The sequence below is a fragment of the Erinaceus europaeus genome, chromosome 9 (assembly GCF_950295315.1).
Source record: "Erinaceus europaeus chromosome 9, mEriEur2.1, whole genome shotgun sequence".
Lineage (NCBI taxonomy): Eukaryota > Metazoa > Chordata > Mammalia > Eulipotyphla > Erinaceidae > Erinaceus > Erinaceus europaeus.
This window is the reverse complement of record NC_080170.1, coordinates 48,228,451-48,244,218: the sequence shown is the minus strand read 5'-3', so window position 1 is coordinate 48,244,218 and position 15,768 is coordinate 48,228,451. Positions and strand designations below refer to the sequence as shown.

Here is a 15,768-nt window from a genome sequence, read left to right as displayed (position 1 = left end):
TTCCAATAGTGCATGGTGACTATGCTGCTGAAAAAAAATAATTCAAATGGCTCAGTCCCTGCTGTACGCAGGACTGTGCTATCATTGTAAGAATCTAAGAAAAATCAAATAGCATGCATCTGAACCTGAGTACCTCAACACTGCTTTAGCCAGCTTCTCTTTTAGAACAGAATTTAGTGCCGAACCTTTTCCTCATAGTGAAGGCAAGGATTAAGGGACTAGGAAAGGACCACACAAGTAAAGTACCGGCTTCATCACATTACATCAGAGGCACATACTCTTACTGTGACTTAGCACTGACAATATTAACCCAGATAAATTGGTTGCAAGTAGGTTTTGCATGTTTCTCTGGTGTCAATTTACTCTTTCTCTCCTTTCTTTTTTTTTTAATTTATTTTTTATTTAAGAAAGGATAAATTAACAAAACCATAGGGTAGGAGGGGTACAACTCCACACAATTCCCACCACCCCATCTCCATATCCCATCCCCTCCCCTGATAGCTTTCCCATTCTCTATCCCTCTGGAAGCATGGACCCAGGGTCATTGTGGGTTGCAGAAGGTGGAAGGTCTGGCGTCTGTAATTGCTTCCCCGCTGAACATGGACGTTGACTGGTCGGTCCATACTCCCAGTCTGCCTCTCTCTTTCCCTAGTAGGATGGGTCTCTGGGGAAGCGGAGCTCCAGGACATATTGGTGGGGTCTTCAGTCCAGGGAAGCCTGGTCGGCATCCTGATGGCATCTGGAACCTCTCCACTATAGAGCCTATATTTCCCCCAGTCCTGGAACCTTAGGATACGGCCCACTTTCCCGCATGCCTCTCCCTATCCATATCAAATAATACTGCATCTGCCGATCGCAACCTAATCAACGCAACAATTGCCACCTCAACATGCTTCACTTTAGACTGTGTCCAGAGACTTCAGGTGTGGAATGACAACCCTTCAGCTTCATTACTCGGGTGAGACCTTCCCTTTCATAGTATTCTCTAATTCCATCCCAGGTGGTTCAACTTTCTAACAAAGTCCCATAACCTAGATATAGACCAGGTTCTGTGAGAGAGAGCATATGTTTACACGTATCCATAAACTACTGCGAAATATATACCTGAAAGCAGAAGTACACTAGAGTTTGCAGTGAGTACCCCCCCTAACACTTCCTCTCCACTATTCCAACCTTTGGGTCCATGATTGCTCAACAATTTGTTTGGCTTTGTATGTTAAATCTCTCCTTTCTTTTGTAAGGAATCATTCACTCTTCCCAATGCATTCACACAGGTAGGAAACTTATATTCTATTTCCTTGAAAGGAAAGCACCCACATAATGTATTTAGAATTCTTCTGTATGGAGGTGTGTTTCTCCTCATCAATATATTTATTTACATCAGTATGAATTCATGGAAACACATTTTATACCTTGAGTACAACCTAATATTACATTATTTATTCTGATGTCCAAGTTGCTCTACTCTGGTCTATTAGGAACTCTCTCAGTTGACTATGGTTTTATGATACATGTTAGTGTTGTTTTATTATTTTAGTACTCTGGCCCTACTACATGTTCTAGGCTCATCCTCTAGACTCCCTGCCAATGGTTTAGATTCAGCTATTTCTCCAAAAAATCCTGGTTCTGTTTCAGGGAAATGGATAATCAGCGAACAAGGTCTGTGTGCTGAATGGAAGACACTCACATTTTCTGATAATCACTCTTAGAACCAATTCACACAGTGGCAAATATCCATCCATACATTTTTACTCATAACTTAAAGCAAGATCTACCATATTTTGAGATGAATTTGATGGTGGAATAATTTTCTAACACGGGAGTCTGCTAAAATAGATCAGGGCAGACAAATACAACCAAGAGGCAAGGCATATATATAACTTATATATGCCTTATAAACTTATATATGTTTATATATAAGTTCACTGCTGTTTTTAAACTCTAATGACAGAACACAATAGTTGCAAGAAATGCTAAAGGTGGTGTTTTGCTGCTGCTCCACTCACCATAAATTTAAGTGAAGTAGTTATCACTCCACAGAGCTTCAAGTGCCATGTATTCTATTGCTAATGCATATTCCTTATGGCAAGCCAAGAGAAAAGTAGGCTTTAAAATGTCATGTTGCAAAGCACTGCACTTTGTGGATTATTTTGGTATCAAGTTAAAAAGCTGTGTTTATTTTGTAATAACAAAATACAGCTGCTCTGAGAAACATACAGTGAAGGGCCAAGGAGATAATTCAGCAGCTAAGCATAGGACTTGCTTGCCCAAGGTCTTGAGTATAACCCCGGAGACACAGCCATATGCCAGAGCTGAGCAGTATTCTGAGCTTTCTTTTTCTTAAAAAGTAATAAATTAATTACAATACAACAGAATTATTTAATTGTTTCAGCTCTATCCTATTTCATGAAACTCTATGCATTTTTGCACTGTGTCAAGAATACCGTCATTTGACGTATGTTCATACTGACCAATCAGGAAATACTTGGCTTCTAGTTGAGATCACCTGAAAACCACTAGACTGGGGGTGGGTGGTGGGTCACCAAGTAGAGCACATCTTACCGTGTACAAGGACCTAAAATCAAGCCCCCAGTCTTCACATGTGTGAGTGGTGGAGCAGTGCTGCCAGTGTCTCTCCTCTCTGTCTCTCATCCATTATTAGAAAGAGGGGGAAAAAAAAGAAAAAAAGAAAGGAAGGAATGGAAAACAGAAAGACAGAAATAAAGAAAGAGAAGGGGGAGGGAAGGAAGGAGGGAGGAAGGAAGAAGGGAGAAAGGAAGAAATAGCCATCAGGAAGAGTAGTGTCATAGAAAAACTGAGTCTCAGTGATAATTACGGTGGGGGAAGAGAAGAGGAGAGGAGAAAAGGGGAGGGGAGAGGGGAGGGGAGAGGGGAGGGGAGAGGTCAGTAGCCCACTAGAACAAATTCATCTTCAGTTATAAAATGCATGATTTGGATGTTCTGTGCTACCCCAAATACAAGAAGATCGGTTCCTTTTTCAAATTGTTCAGCAAGCAGTTAACAGCAAAATAAGTCCTGTTTTTCCATTTATAGTGAAAGATGATGGTAGTAAAACTAAACATATTTACTGTAGACGGTCAGCTTTATGTCTTTGGCTTGTTTTCCAGCAGCATTAGACACAGCACAGTGGTAGCGGCCCTTGTCACTTCTTCGTGCATTCTTTAGATACAACATTTGTCCTCTGTCTAGAAGCTCCATATTAGGATCTCCCAAAAATAAAGGCCTGGAAAAAGAAAATGTTATTACCTGCTTTCATCTTTATCTCCCTGTTTTCTCTGTTACTAACCATAGCAAAAACCATTGTCATGTGAGACTAAAAATGTGAACCAAAGTGGGTTAAAATACAATGAATTGATTAGAACACTTATGCTAAGGGATGGGATTATTGAGTCACTTTACTAATGGACATTAACTATCACTTCAAGATGAAAAGTTTATTTCAAAACTTAAATTGTATAATAATGTTTATAGATACCCAGTAATGTCATTACTTGTTTCATTCATTCACCTTTCAGCCTACATCTTGATTTTATTTTGTTTTACATAACTAAAATTTCTTTGATCATTAGTAAAAGAAAAACTAAGAGTACAGGGACTTTAGGCCAAGCACTATTATTTTAAAACCATCGTGACTATAATATCTGGAAAACCATTCACAACAAAATGAATGGTTATTACTTGCAAATGGCGATGATCATGCCAACTTTAAAAAGCAGACATTGAAATAAATATGAATACTTTTACTATCATAAATATTGAAATATATTTTGGTCCAAAGCAACTCATATGTTGCTATAAGGAAGTAATAGTCTATTATACATCTACTGGCTATTGAAAATGCTGATTCATGCAACTGACAACATCTTTATTGAATACATGAAACTTAATGGCTATTAATGTCTATTATGTCCTAAGAGTCAGATCTCAAGGGGGAGGGTTCAGGTCCTGGAACAGGATGGCAGAGGACCTAGTGGGAATTATATTATAATGTGAAAATCTGGGAAACATTATGCAAGTACAAACTATTGTATTTACTGTCAACTGTAAAACATTAATCCCCCAATCGTGAAATCATAACAAAAAGTCAGATCTCTAAATCCATTGATCTCCATCCACAGTTAGTTTTTTAAAAGCTGCAGACCTGACCACATGATATATAATTAAATGCCCTGCTTTACTAATAAGCCACTAGCCAGATCACAAGATTAAATAGAAAACACATTCAAGTTTCTATGGTAGCATTCTTTACTATTTTTGCATGACACTTTGTATAAAGTCCCAAACTATAAACCTAGAGAACAAAGTACAGTAGTTTAATGTATTTTAACTATTTAAAGGGCACTATTGCTAACTATATAGGTGACAAAGATTTAAACAAAAAGTAAATATACGTCACAATAAGAAAAGGTCAGGGGGTCCAGACAGTAGTGCACTCAGTAGAACACACACATTACCATGCGTAAGAACCCAGGTTCAAGCCCCCAGTCCCCACCTGCAAGGGGGAAGCTTCATGAGTGGTGAAGCAGTGTAGCTATCTTTCACTCTACCCTCCCTCTCTATCTCCCTTTCACTTTCAGTTTCTGTCTCCATCCAAAATAATGATGATGATGATAGGTCTCCTTAGTCTCAGATCCCTTCTCTCTAGACTTCTAATGCATATTCTTCCATGTGTTTTTCTGAATATTTTCACCCATTAGTGTACCTCCAAGAGAATTTTAAAATCTCAGATACTTGCCCCACTAGGAAAAGAGAAAGACAGGTTAGGAGTATGGATCGACCTGTCAACGCCAATATTCAATGGAGAAGCAATTATAGAAGCCAGTCCTTCCATCTTCTGCACCCCACAATGATCCCAGAAGGATAAAAAATAGGGAAGCTATCAGGGGAGGGGATTGGATATGGAGCTCTGGGGGTGGGCACTGTGTGGAAATGTACTCCTCTTATCCTGTAGTCTTGTTAATATTTCATTTTATAGATAAAAGAAAAAAACACAAAAATAAAACAAAGCAAAGACAAAATATAAATTTCTAATGGATTCTCCCTAACCTGTCACATTAAAAAAAAAGTCATAAATTTCACTATGTCTATATTTTTCTCTTCATTTATTTTCAAAGCAGGGTAATGAAAAACAGTGCTCTACTCTACTGTTCTTTAAAAGTATGTAGGCTAGACCTCCCACCTTCTACACCCCATAAAGATCTTGGTCCATACTCCCAGAGGGATAAAGAATAGGGAATCTTCCATTGGAGGGGATGGGATACGGAACTCTGGTGGTGGCAACTGTATGGAATAGTACCCCTTTTATCCCATAATCTTGTCGATCGTTATTAAATCACTAATAAAAAATTAAAATCAATTAAAAAGTAAAATAAAACAATTTAAAAATTCAAACATACATAGATGACATTACGTTTTAGTTTTTATTATTATCCTATTAAAATATATTTAGAACAAAAATATTGGTCTTTTTTTAAAATTATGGCACAGAATTTCACAAAATAATTTATTTGTAAATTAGCCACCCATCCTAATGTTGGAATTGAAGCCATTTTTGCTTTTCTGTCATTATAATTGCATCTTGTAGACACACAGAGCTCATTCTCTGCCAACATAATGAATGTGTAATTGTTATAGAACATAAGCATTTCCATTCTTATAGGTAGTAATAAATTGTCTTTTAGAGTACTAGTTCACATTCTTGCTAGAAGAGTACATTCTTGCTAGAAGAGTATATTCTGATTCCTCATACTCTTGCCAACTGATATCTTCAAAATCACACTATTTTGTCTACATCCTTCAAGTTATATTGATGGTGAACATTTTTATTGTAATTTATTGCTTAACTATGTATTGCTTAGTTGCCTCATCATACTTTCCAGCCATTTTCCACGTTGCTGCTTGCCTTTGTAAAGTTTAGATGCAATTCTTGATTTAATATACTGCAAATCTTTACTCTTTGCTTCTCATGCATTAGACACAAGCTAATATATCTAATGGGACCCCCCACACACACATGGGGGGTCAGGCAGTAGTGCGGTTGGTTAAATGCACGTGGAACAATACACCCACTATGAACATGCTGTAAAAATTGGGTTTCATGATCAGTATGAATAACTGCAGCCATTTCAATGTGGGCAACTTCTGGAGTTTTTGAACTTGAATCAAAAAAAATCTCCTTGTTGTGTGTGTGTGTGTGTGTGTGTGTGCGTGTGCGTAATCTTGCTTTTTTTTTTTTCTTCTTTTTAGTCTTTGGAAAAAATATTTAATAATTATTAATCTGAATGCTTGCTTCTAGAATAAATTCCAAGCATTTTAAAAGAACCTTGTAATTCATAAGGTAGAAAGGTATTACAAGATTTTGAGGGTGCTTTTTGAATAATAAAGATCTTTCGTGTTCATTTAACAATACTCCATGTACTTAATTACTTTAAATTGTTAACTGAAATGAGAAAATCTCTATACATTTGATATAGCTATTTCCTATCAACTTGACCTTTGCAACAAGTGGAAAGATACTTACTTGCCATCTTTGAACCAGTGAATAACGGGGAAGGGTGTGCCTCTGACTTGGCATTCAAGGGTGGTGTCCTGGTTGAGAATCACTGAGACTTCGTGTGGGGAGCTGGCCCCAATTATCGTCGGGGGGACTTGAACAAAGATATTTCATCATGAAATTACATGATTTAGCAAAAAAAGAGGGGGGAAGTGGGATTAAACAGTATTTCAACAAGATCTTTAAAGATAAAATATCCCACAATAGTCCCTTTTCAGATTATATCTGTGGAGTCAAATGCTAAATTTAAATGCAGAAATAACTTAGTATTTTATGTACAAGAAAGTACCACATTCTATAGTCATCTCTGAATGAGAAATGCCTTTAAATTTCCCACACTGTCTGGTTTTAATGAACCAATATTTAAGATAAACATTTAACAGAAGGAAATGAATATCTTTCCATCAATTCATATATTTTCTTCTTCTCTGTCTACAGTTAGCTCTGTCTTATATAAGGAACACATATGAATTACAGTCTTTCCAAAGAACATTTTTGTTACCTAGCACATCAATGTTAAAGTACTTCTGAGAAGTGCCTGCAGCATTGACTGCTTTACAAGAATATCTCCCTGCATCCTCCGGCGTGACTCTGAAGAGCTTGAGGGTCTTCCCATGGTTCAAAAGCTGAACAGTGCTGCTTTCAGTCACCTGGAGGGGCCAAAATGCTCACTCAGGGCTAGTTCCAAACCTGATAAAATGCTTAATTGATGTCAGGCTCAGGCAAAAACTAGTAAAGTCATGGGCCCTTTGGAATATACCTAAAATAGACCTACTAGCTATTTCCAAAACGGAAACCCCAAATCTTCATCTGCAATATTCCAGCCTTTAGGTCCATGATTAGTCAACAATTTGTGTGGCTTTATATTTTAACTCTTTTTCAGCCACCAGGTTCCAGATGCTACCATGATGCCAACAGGACTTCCCACGGCATACGGCTCTACCAATGTGTCTTGGAGCCCCACTTCCCCAAAGCCCTGCCCCACTAGGGAAAGAGAGAGAGAGAGGCTGTTCAGCAGGGAAGCAATTACAGAAACCAGACCTTCCACCTTTACACCCCATAATGACCCTGGGTCCATACTCCCAGGGAGTTAAAGAATAGGAAAGCTATCAGAGGAGGGGATGGGATATGGAGTTCTGGTGGTAGGAATGGTACCCTCTTATCCTATGTTTTTGTCAGTGTTTCCATTTTGTAACTAATAAATAAATAAATGCCTAATTGAAAACCGATGGGCAAAAGTAACATTGAAATTGCAAAAAAAAAAAAAAAAAAAAGGGTACGCTGGGGAGAGAGAGAGAGTTCAGTAGCACAGCACAGAACCTGCAAACGTGATGAGGTCTCAGGTTCTATATTGAGGGAGCCTGTGCCAGAGCTGTGTTGTTATATAATAGGTATAATTGTTCTATTCTTTTTTAATTATTTTATTGGGAAGGGGGCTAATGGTTTAGCAGAAAAATACTATCTGAACACTCTATTTCTGAGGCAGAGGCAAAGTATTATGCATATTTGAAAGTCCCTATTTACCTGGATGTCATCTTTATACCACATAATGACTGGAGACGGAGAACCTTCAACCTCACAAAAGAGACTGGTTGGCTGGTTGATTGGCACGGACACGTTTGCGACTAGTTCTGTATCTTTAATTACTGGAGGAACTGAAAAGCAGGAGAGGAGCTGTGACTAGAGAGTCTTATAAATAATATTCCTAGAATTTCTCTATGAAGGACTTTAGAAAGCAAACTCTAAGAACTAGAAAGACTGGTTATATTTAGGCAAAGGCTTTGCTGTAAAGTAAAAGTTCCAACCAATATATTTATATGCAACTATTGTTGAACATTATTTCATCATTACTATAGAGGCTTGAATTAAAAATAAACGCTGGGTATGTTGGGTAAATTTAAAGGACTGGACTGACAAAATAGCTCACTTGGATAGTGTGACCTAGGTTCAAGTTCAGACCCTACCATGATGAGAAAGGCTTCATTACTGTGGTTTCTCCCCCTGCCCCCTAATCTGGAAAAGTCAAGCTAGAGTGGTGAAGACAAAGAAATAACCCTTCACCCTCTAAAACAAAAAGTAAAGAAAAAAGAAGCTTAAGGGGGCCAGGCGGTACTGCAGTGGGTTAAACACATACGGTGCAAAGCACAAAGACCAGCATAAGGATCCTAGTTTCAGCCCCTGGCTCCCCACCTGTGGGTGGTGGTGGTGGTGGTGGTGATGGTGGTAGTGGTGGTGGTGGTGGTGGTGGTGGTGGTGGTGGTGGTGGTGGTGGTGTGTCACTTCACAAGCAATGAAGCAGGTCTTCAGGTGTCTTTCTCTCCCCCTCTCTGTCTTCCCCTTCTCTCTCGATTTCTCTCTGTCCTATCCAACAATAATAGCAATAGAAACAACAAGGGCAACAAAAATGGGAAAAATGGCCTGGGCAGTCAGGTGGCTGCACAGCGGGTTGGATGCTCATGGCATGAGGACAGGTGTGGGGATCCGGGTTTGAGCCCCTGGCTCCCTGCCTGCAGGGGGGTCACTTCACAAGAGGTGAGACAGGTCTGCAGGTGCCTATCTTTTCTCCCCCTCTCTGTCTTCCCCTCCCCTCTTGATTTCACTCTGCCCTATCCAACAACAACAGCAATAACAAGAACAACAAGGGCAACAAAAATAGGGAAAAAAATGGCCTCCAGGAGCAGTGGATTCGTAGTGCAAGCACTGAGCCCCAGCAATAACCTTGAAGGCAAAAAAAAAAAAAAAATTAAAGAGCCTATTTATTTCATACACTACTTGAAATGCCAAGAGCCTTAAGTCATGTAGGACTCATGACACTATTGCTTCAGTGAACAATCTTGCCAGCTGTCCACGGAGACCATTATCTATCAAATTTAAATTTAAGATGTATATATTCTCTGAATCATACATAATGATATCTGTGTTAATTCTCATTGAAGTGGAAGTGTTTTTAATGATACCAAACAAATGGTAACAATCTATATGTACTGCATTAGTAGAGAAAGGTTAGGTGAGACATGATATATAATCCAAGTGTGAAATACTACCTAGGTTGGAGTAAGAGGATTATTGAATAATCTTCAGGACAGATTGCTGAAATAGACAGTCAAAGAATATACAGTTCTACTATATATATATATATATATATATATATATGTTTTATTCATAAATCAACAAAGATATATATATATTCATACTTCCTTGTATATGCATAAAATATCTCTGGAAAGAAAACAAATAATTGTGTACAATTATTATCTTTCTTCACCATTAGGGGAAATAGATGAGTTACTTAAGCCCAGGAGACAGACTATGTATGTTATTCTACCATTCGAATTTTGAATGATACTTCATAGTAAAATAGTATGTACATGTTTCAATTAAATTATAAATACATGTAAACTGTCAATTTTCTGTCTGATAATACTTCTGTTTACTTTTAAACTGATACCATGGGAGTCGGGCGGTAACACAGCGGGTTAACACATGTGGTGCAAAGCTCAAGGATCGCATAAGGATCCCGGTTCCGGCCCCCGGCTCCCTACCTGCAGGGTGGGGAAGCAGGTCTGCAGGTGTCTATTTTTCTCTCCCCCTCTCTGTCTTCCCCATCTCTCTCCATTTCTCTCTGTCCTATCCAACGGTGACAACGATAATAACTATAACAATAAAAACAAGGGCAACAAAAAGGGAATAAATTAAATAAATATTTTTTAAAAACCTATGCTGAGAGAACAGCTTGTGCATAAAAGAATCTGAGACTATCCACATTCAATGATATGATGTTGCACTTTTATCTATATTTACCGTGGACTTTGAGGTTGTACTTTCTCTCCGTGGTTCCAGCTTCGTTAACAGCTACACAGATGTACTCCCCATTGTCATGCGGTGTGATAGACTCAATAACCAACAATGTTCCATCTTCCAGGATAGAAATTCCAGGCTCTCTGTCTGTCAACTCCCTCCCATTCCGTAGCCATTTGATGACTGGTTTGGGGGTACCTACATTAGAAATAAAAAACTTGATAACTTACAGCACAATAAGGAACTGTTATTAAACAAGACACACATAAAAAGAAATAATTTTGTTTTGATTATAATTTATAGCTTTAGACACTGCTTTTAAGAGGCTATTTCCAAGCATGAAATGTTGAAATGATTCAGATATTTAATTTAGTAACTGACCACTGTTATGAAACCTTTGGTCTCAAAAGTTTGATCAAAGCTGTTTTTTTTGTTTTGTTTTTAATCAAGGCTCTGGTAGCAAGCAACACAAAACATTTTATGTGAGTTCACTATAATTAGTAGATTAAAAAAACTATTAATAAAATGTACCACACAGAAGGAAAATTTGCGGGATAGAAATGATGAGTAAAAGTTCTGTCAAAGAAATATAACCTCAGACTTCCCTAAAAGAAAGTGCACAGTGTGTGGAAATAGTGCTTTATAATTCACATTTCAAACAGGTTTGATACAGCAGAGATAAAGGACTTCTATGCACATATCTAAAGAGCTCAAGGCGTTAAACAGGACATCAGGTAATTTCTGGGTTTTGTATTGTAGACAAACTTGAAAGCAGAATTGTTTTATTGGATTTGATTATGACCAATGGAATGAGTGCAAGTGAAGCATTCATGAGTAAAGTGGCAAATCCATCTTCAAGTGCTTAACAGAGCTGAAAGGACGTACTGGAAATAGACAAACATTATTAACACTGTACTAAGAATGTATTGACTTAGCAAGCACTATTCTAACTACTTTAAATTTTTAAATAGTTTAACAGAGAAATCTTGTCACAAGAGGAAGAACTTAGAAATACCAGGAAGGAAGCAGAAGTACACAATAGTCTGCAGTGAGTACCCCCCAACACTTCATCTGCACTATTCCAGCCTTCAGGTTCATAATAGTTCAACAACTTGTTTGGCTTTGTATGTTAACTCTCTTTTCAGTCACCAGGTTCCAGATGCCAGCATGATGCTGACCAGACTTCCCTGGACAGAGGACCCCACCAATGTGTCCTGTAGCTCTGCTTCCCCAGAGCCCCACCCTACTAGGGAAAGAGAGAGGCAGACTGGGAGTATGGATCGACCTGTCATCGCCCATGTTCAGCCGGGTAGCAATTACAGAAGCCAGACCTTCCATCTTCTGCAATACACAATGACCTTGGGTCCATACTCCCAGAGGGGTAGAGACTGAGAAAGCTATCAGGGGAGGGGATGGGATATAGAGTTCTGGTGGTGGGAATTGTGTGGAGTCGTACCCCTCCTACCCTATGGTTTTGTTAATGTCTCCTTTTTTAAAGAGAGAGAGAGAGAAAGGAAGGAAGGAAGGAAGGAAGGAAGGAAGGAAGGAAGGAAGGAAGGCAGGCAGGCAGGCAGGCAGGCAGGCAGGCAGGCCAGGAAGGAAACTAGACTATTCAGAAAACATGTTAAGTGAGAAAAATTTGAAAGAATAGAAAGTTTGCCCACTGAAGGAAACAACACTCCATTCAAAGGAGCTATCTTTTGAAAGAGGGATTGGTTTCTATTATACCAAAATGTTAAAACAAGTGGAATTTTAAAAAGATGGTACTTTGAATACTGGATTAAGTAAGTATTGAATTCTGGATCAAGATAACATGGTACCAGTGTTCACATATCCAGGTATCATACCTTTGGCAGGACAAGGAAATGCAACGCGTTGGTTCGCTACTCTTTCTTGGAATGGAGTGTCAAACGGAGGTTCTAGATCTTCCAGTGTAGGTGGTTCTGTAAGAAGATAAATGCATGATGGCAAGTGTTCCTAGAGCAGGATCAAACTATACTTAGGCATCTTCAACCACTTTAACAAGCATGGTGCTATCTTTCCTAATAGTTTCAGATACAACTTTGAGTTGCCAGACATTTCTACCCAAATGTAGCTGAGGCATCAAAAACTCAAAACCCTCCCTCACCCACTCATTTTGTGGCTCCCACATTCCTACTCTACTTCTCTTATTTCCTCAACATCAAGCTCCATCTATAAGATCTTGTCATTTTCTCCTTATTACACATCCAGTCAATCACATGGCACCAACTCTATTCATGTGTCTGTATCTTCCTCTCCATCCTTAAGGTATTAAGCCAACAGCAGTAACATAATAGTGGGTCAATATTTTCTAGGGGTTGAAACTGGTCTTACTTTGATATTGTTCCTCATTAAGCCCACAATTTATCCCAAACCCAAAATAATGTGAGTGGGGAATCTTACATTTTATCTACACCATCCTTGGTAACTTTACTTTCAAAAATAAATTGAAAAACAAATGTAGGTTTAGCAACAGTAACATTCTGTTTCTTTGTAGAATGGTTCTCTTCTCAAAGTTAATCAGTGTCACAAAAATAGAGAGATCTTCAGAAAATGGTCCATAACTGTGTATTTTGTATAGACTCTAAGAATTGCCTCCCTTCCCAACCCCACAATGCACACATCCAGTTTCCTAAGCCCCAAATTACCTTGGACTTGCAATGTGATTTCTGTTTTCTCACTGCCTGCTATGTTAGTGGCAACACAAGTGTAGATGCCGGCATCTGAGAGTAGGGCTTGGGTGATGCTCAGTGTTCCATCTGGACTGCTAATATGTCGTATCCCATCTGTCAGCACGATATTGTCACCTTTCATCCAGGTGACCACGGGGGATGGAGTCCCCTGAGCCCTGCATGGAATGTCCACTCTTTGACCAACTTTGATTTTCAGAAGCTTAGGTCCACGCTGGATCTTTGGAGGAACTAGAAATAGTAACAGAGTACTAATTATCCTTTAAAAAATTCTTTCTTTTCCCATTCTCAATGAGAACATTTTACCAAGAAACATCATAAGAAATGAAATATCCTCAGGATCTAGATTCAGGCTGGACCACTTACTAGGGCAAGTCATGTTCTTGAGATCTGTTTCCCTGACAACGTGGGCAAAATAACCCTTTCTCTATTAGAACATTATAAAGGCTAAAAGCAACAAGACATATAAAATTCCTCCTCCAAAACTTGAGGGAATAAGGCACTTTAAAATGTTCAGTTTCTTTTCATTTATACAAAATTTAAGGTTTAAAAAGATGAATCAGGCAGTCATTCCTCTACAAGGAAACTTAGCTTTTTTTCTTTTAGTGGAAAGTAGAAGTCAGACGTCAAGAAGAACTACTGGTGGACGCCTTTGTTAATTTCAAAAGAAAATCAATATAGATAACTGCTGCTTTCCTTTAGACATTTAAATGAGATAGTTTATCAGAGTACTGGTGAGCATGACTACATTCCACATATATCCGCTGAGTACTGTGAAACCACATTGACCAAAAATATTTCAGAATCAAAATGTCAAAGAAACAGGGATGAAGGTACTTTGGAGTCAGAATGATTATGACTCACCATGAACATTTAATTTAACAGACTGAGTCACATTCCCAGCAAGATTTGTGGCAACACAAAGGTACATCCCACTGTCGGAAACACGGGTATTAATAATCTTCATGGAGCCTGAAGGAAGGAAGGTATGTCTGCAAGAAAAAAAAACACATAGTAAATCATAGAGTGTGATGATTTAAATACCCCAGTGCAGATACACTTCAACGTGAAATTGCTATTTTGCAAGTACCATCTATAATGTCATTTCTGTACACAGTAAAAGTCTGGGATTTTCATAATTATCTTACATATTATTTCTGATCTTGAAAATGCAAAATCAGTTCTCTTTTACATTTAGGTCAAATAAAATTGTCAAAATAATCAAATAACTACACATCTCTCTGCTTTACTAAGGTGCAGCTATCGAAAGCAAACATATTCTAATAAACTTTGGATTTATTTTGAAAATCGCATTGCTTTTATAAATGTTTTTATTAAATTTGTGTATGTTAAAATAAAAGACAGTACATAATCAGTTCTCGAACATATACTGAATGCATACTTCCTGCTGATCAATGATATAGTTGGGTGAACTACACTATGTGAAAATGCTACTGATTAGTTGTAGCAAAAGTAGCTAAGAAGAACAAAGGATTGGATATTGCTATTTAACATCAAATTTTCTGATAAAGATAAGACAAATGAAATGTGCTATTGACCAAGAGGCAGATAAATGGAAAAACAGTTAAAGACAAAGCATCTCCCCACTAAGATTCCACGCCTATGAGAACTCATTGTGTTCTGTGCAATATGAGGCATGATGTGACAGAAAACAGTGAAAGGGATGACTGTTCAAAATGGTATTCCCCAGAACCCAACCCCACTAGGGAAAGAGAGAGGCAGACTGGGAGTATGGACCGACCAGTCAACGCCCGTATTCAGCGGGGAAGCAATTACAGAAACCAGACCTTCCACCTTTTACACTCCACAATGACCTTGGCTCGATACTCCCAGAGGGTTAAAGAATAGGAAAGCTATCAGGGAAGGGGATGGGATACAGAGTTCTGGTGGTGGGAACTGTGTGGAGCTGTACCCCTCTTATCCTATGGTTTTTGTCAGTGTTTCCTTTTTATAAAAAAAAAATGGTATTGGGTATCTTGACTCTCCTCGCGGTAAATTAAATAAACAAAGAGTACTACCTAGTACCTTATTCAAAATGAAATTTCAGGTAGATAAAAGTCCCAAATGTGAGAAGCCAAACTTGAAATATTGGAACACAACACTGGAGGTAATACTTATGATCTACTTACTAGAAAAGGGACAAATTAACACGTTCGTTGAACTAGATCAAAATTTAATTCTGTACATCAAACATAAAAACTGTAGTAACGGGCTGAGAGATGTTCCCAACACATAAAGCAAAGGGGGGAAATCAAGTTTCTATATCCAGTAACAAAAAGACAAAGATGTCACCAGGAATTTGCAGAATTCAGCAGGCATCTGTGTCCTTCAAATATCCAGAGTTCATAAAGGATAACTCTCTGGGGGCCAGGTGGTAGTGCAGCAGGTTAAGCGCACATGGCGCAAAGCACAAAGGCCGGCACAAGGATCTGGTTCGAGCCCCTGGCTCCCCACCTGCAGGGGAGTCACTTCACAGGCGGTGAAGCAGGTCTGCAGGTGTCTATCTTTTTCTCCCCCTCTCTCTTCCCCTCCTCTCTACATTTATCTCTGTCCTATACGACAACAACAGCAAGAACAACAATAATAACAACAACAACAATGATATACAACAAGGGCAACAAAAGGGGAAAAAATAGTCTCCAGGAGCAGTGGACTCATAGTGCA

General features: G+C 38.6%; 1 protein-coding gene across 2 annotated transcripts in view; it reads right to left on the bottom strand.

The window, feature by feature from the left end:
* The window catches only part of HMCN1 (hemicentin 1), a 453,341-nt gene that overhangs the window by 198,192 nt on the left and 239,381 nt on the right, over positions 1-15,768 (bottom strand). For both annotated transcript variants that reach the window (XM_060197833.1, XM_060197834.1), the window contains exons 23-30: positions 13,948-14,075; positions 13,042-13,314; positions 12,220-12,315; positions 10,376-10,570; positions 8,099-8,229; positions 7,077-7,224; positions 6,542-6,668; positions 3,090-3,244 (exon numbers count right to left, since the gene is read on the bottom strand). In XM_060197833.1, coding sequence (XP_060053816.1) covers positions 3,090-3,244; positions 6,542-6,668; positions 7,077-7,224; positions 8,099-8,229; positions 10,376-10,570; positions 12,220-12,315; positions 13,042-13,314; positions 13,948-14,075 — 1,253 coding nt within the window. The remainder of the gene's footprint in view (positions 1-3,089; positions 3,245-6,541; positions 6,669-7,076; positions 7,225-8,098; positions 8,230-10,375; positions 10,571-12,219; positions 12,316-13,041; positions 13,315-13,947; positions 14,076-15,768) is intronic.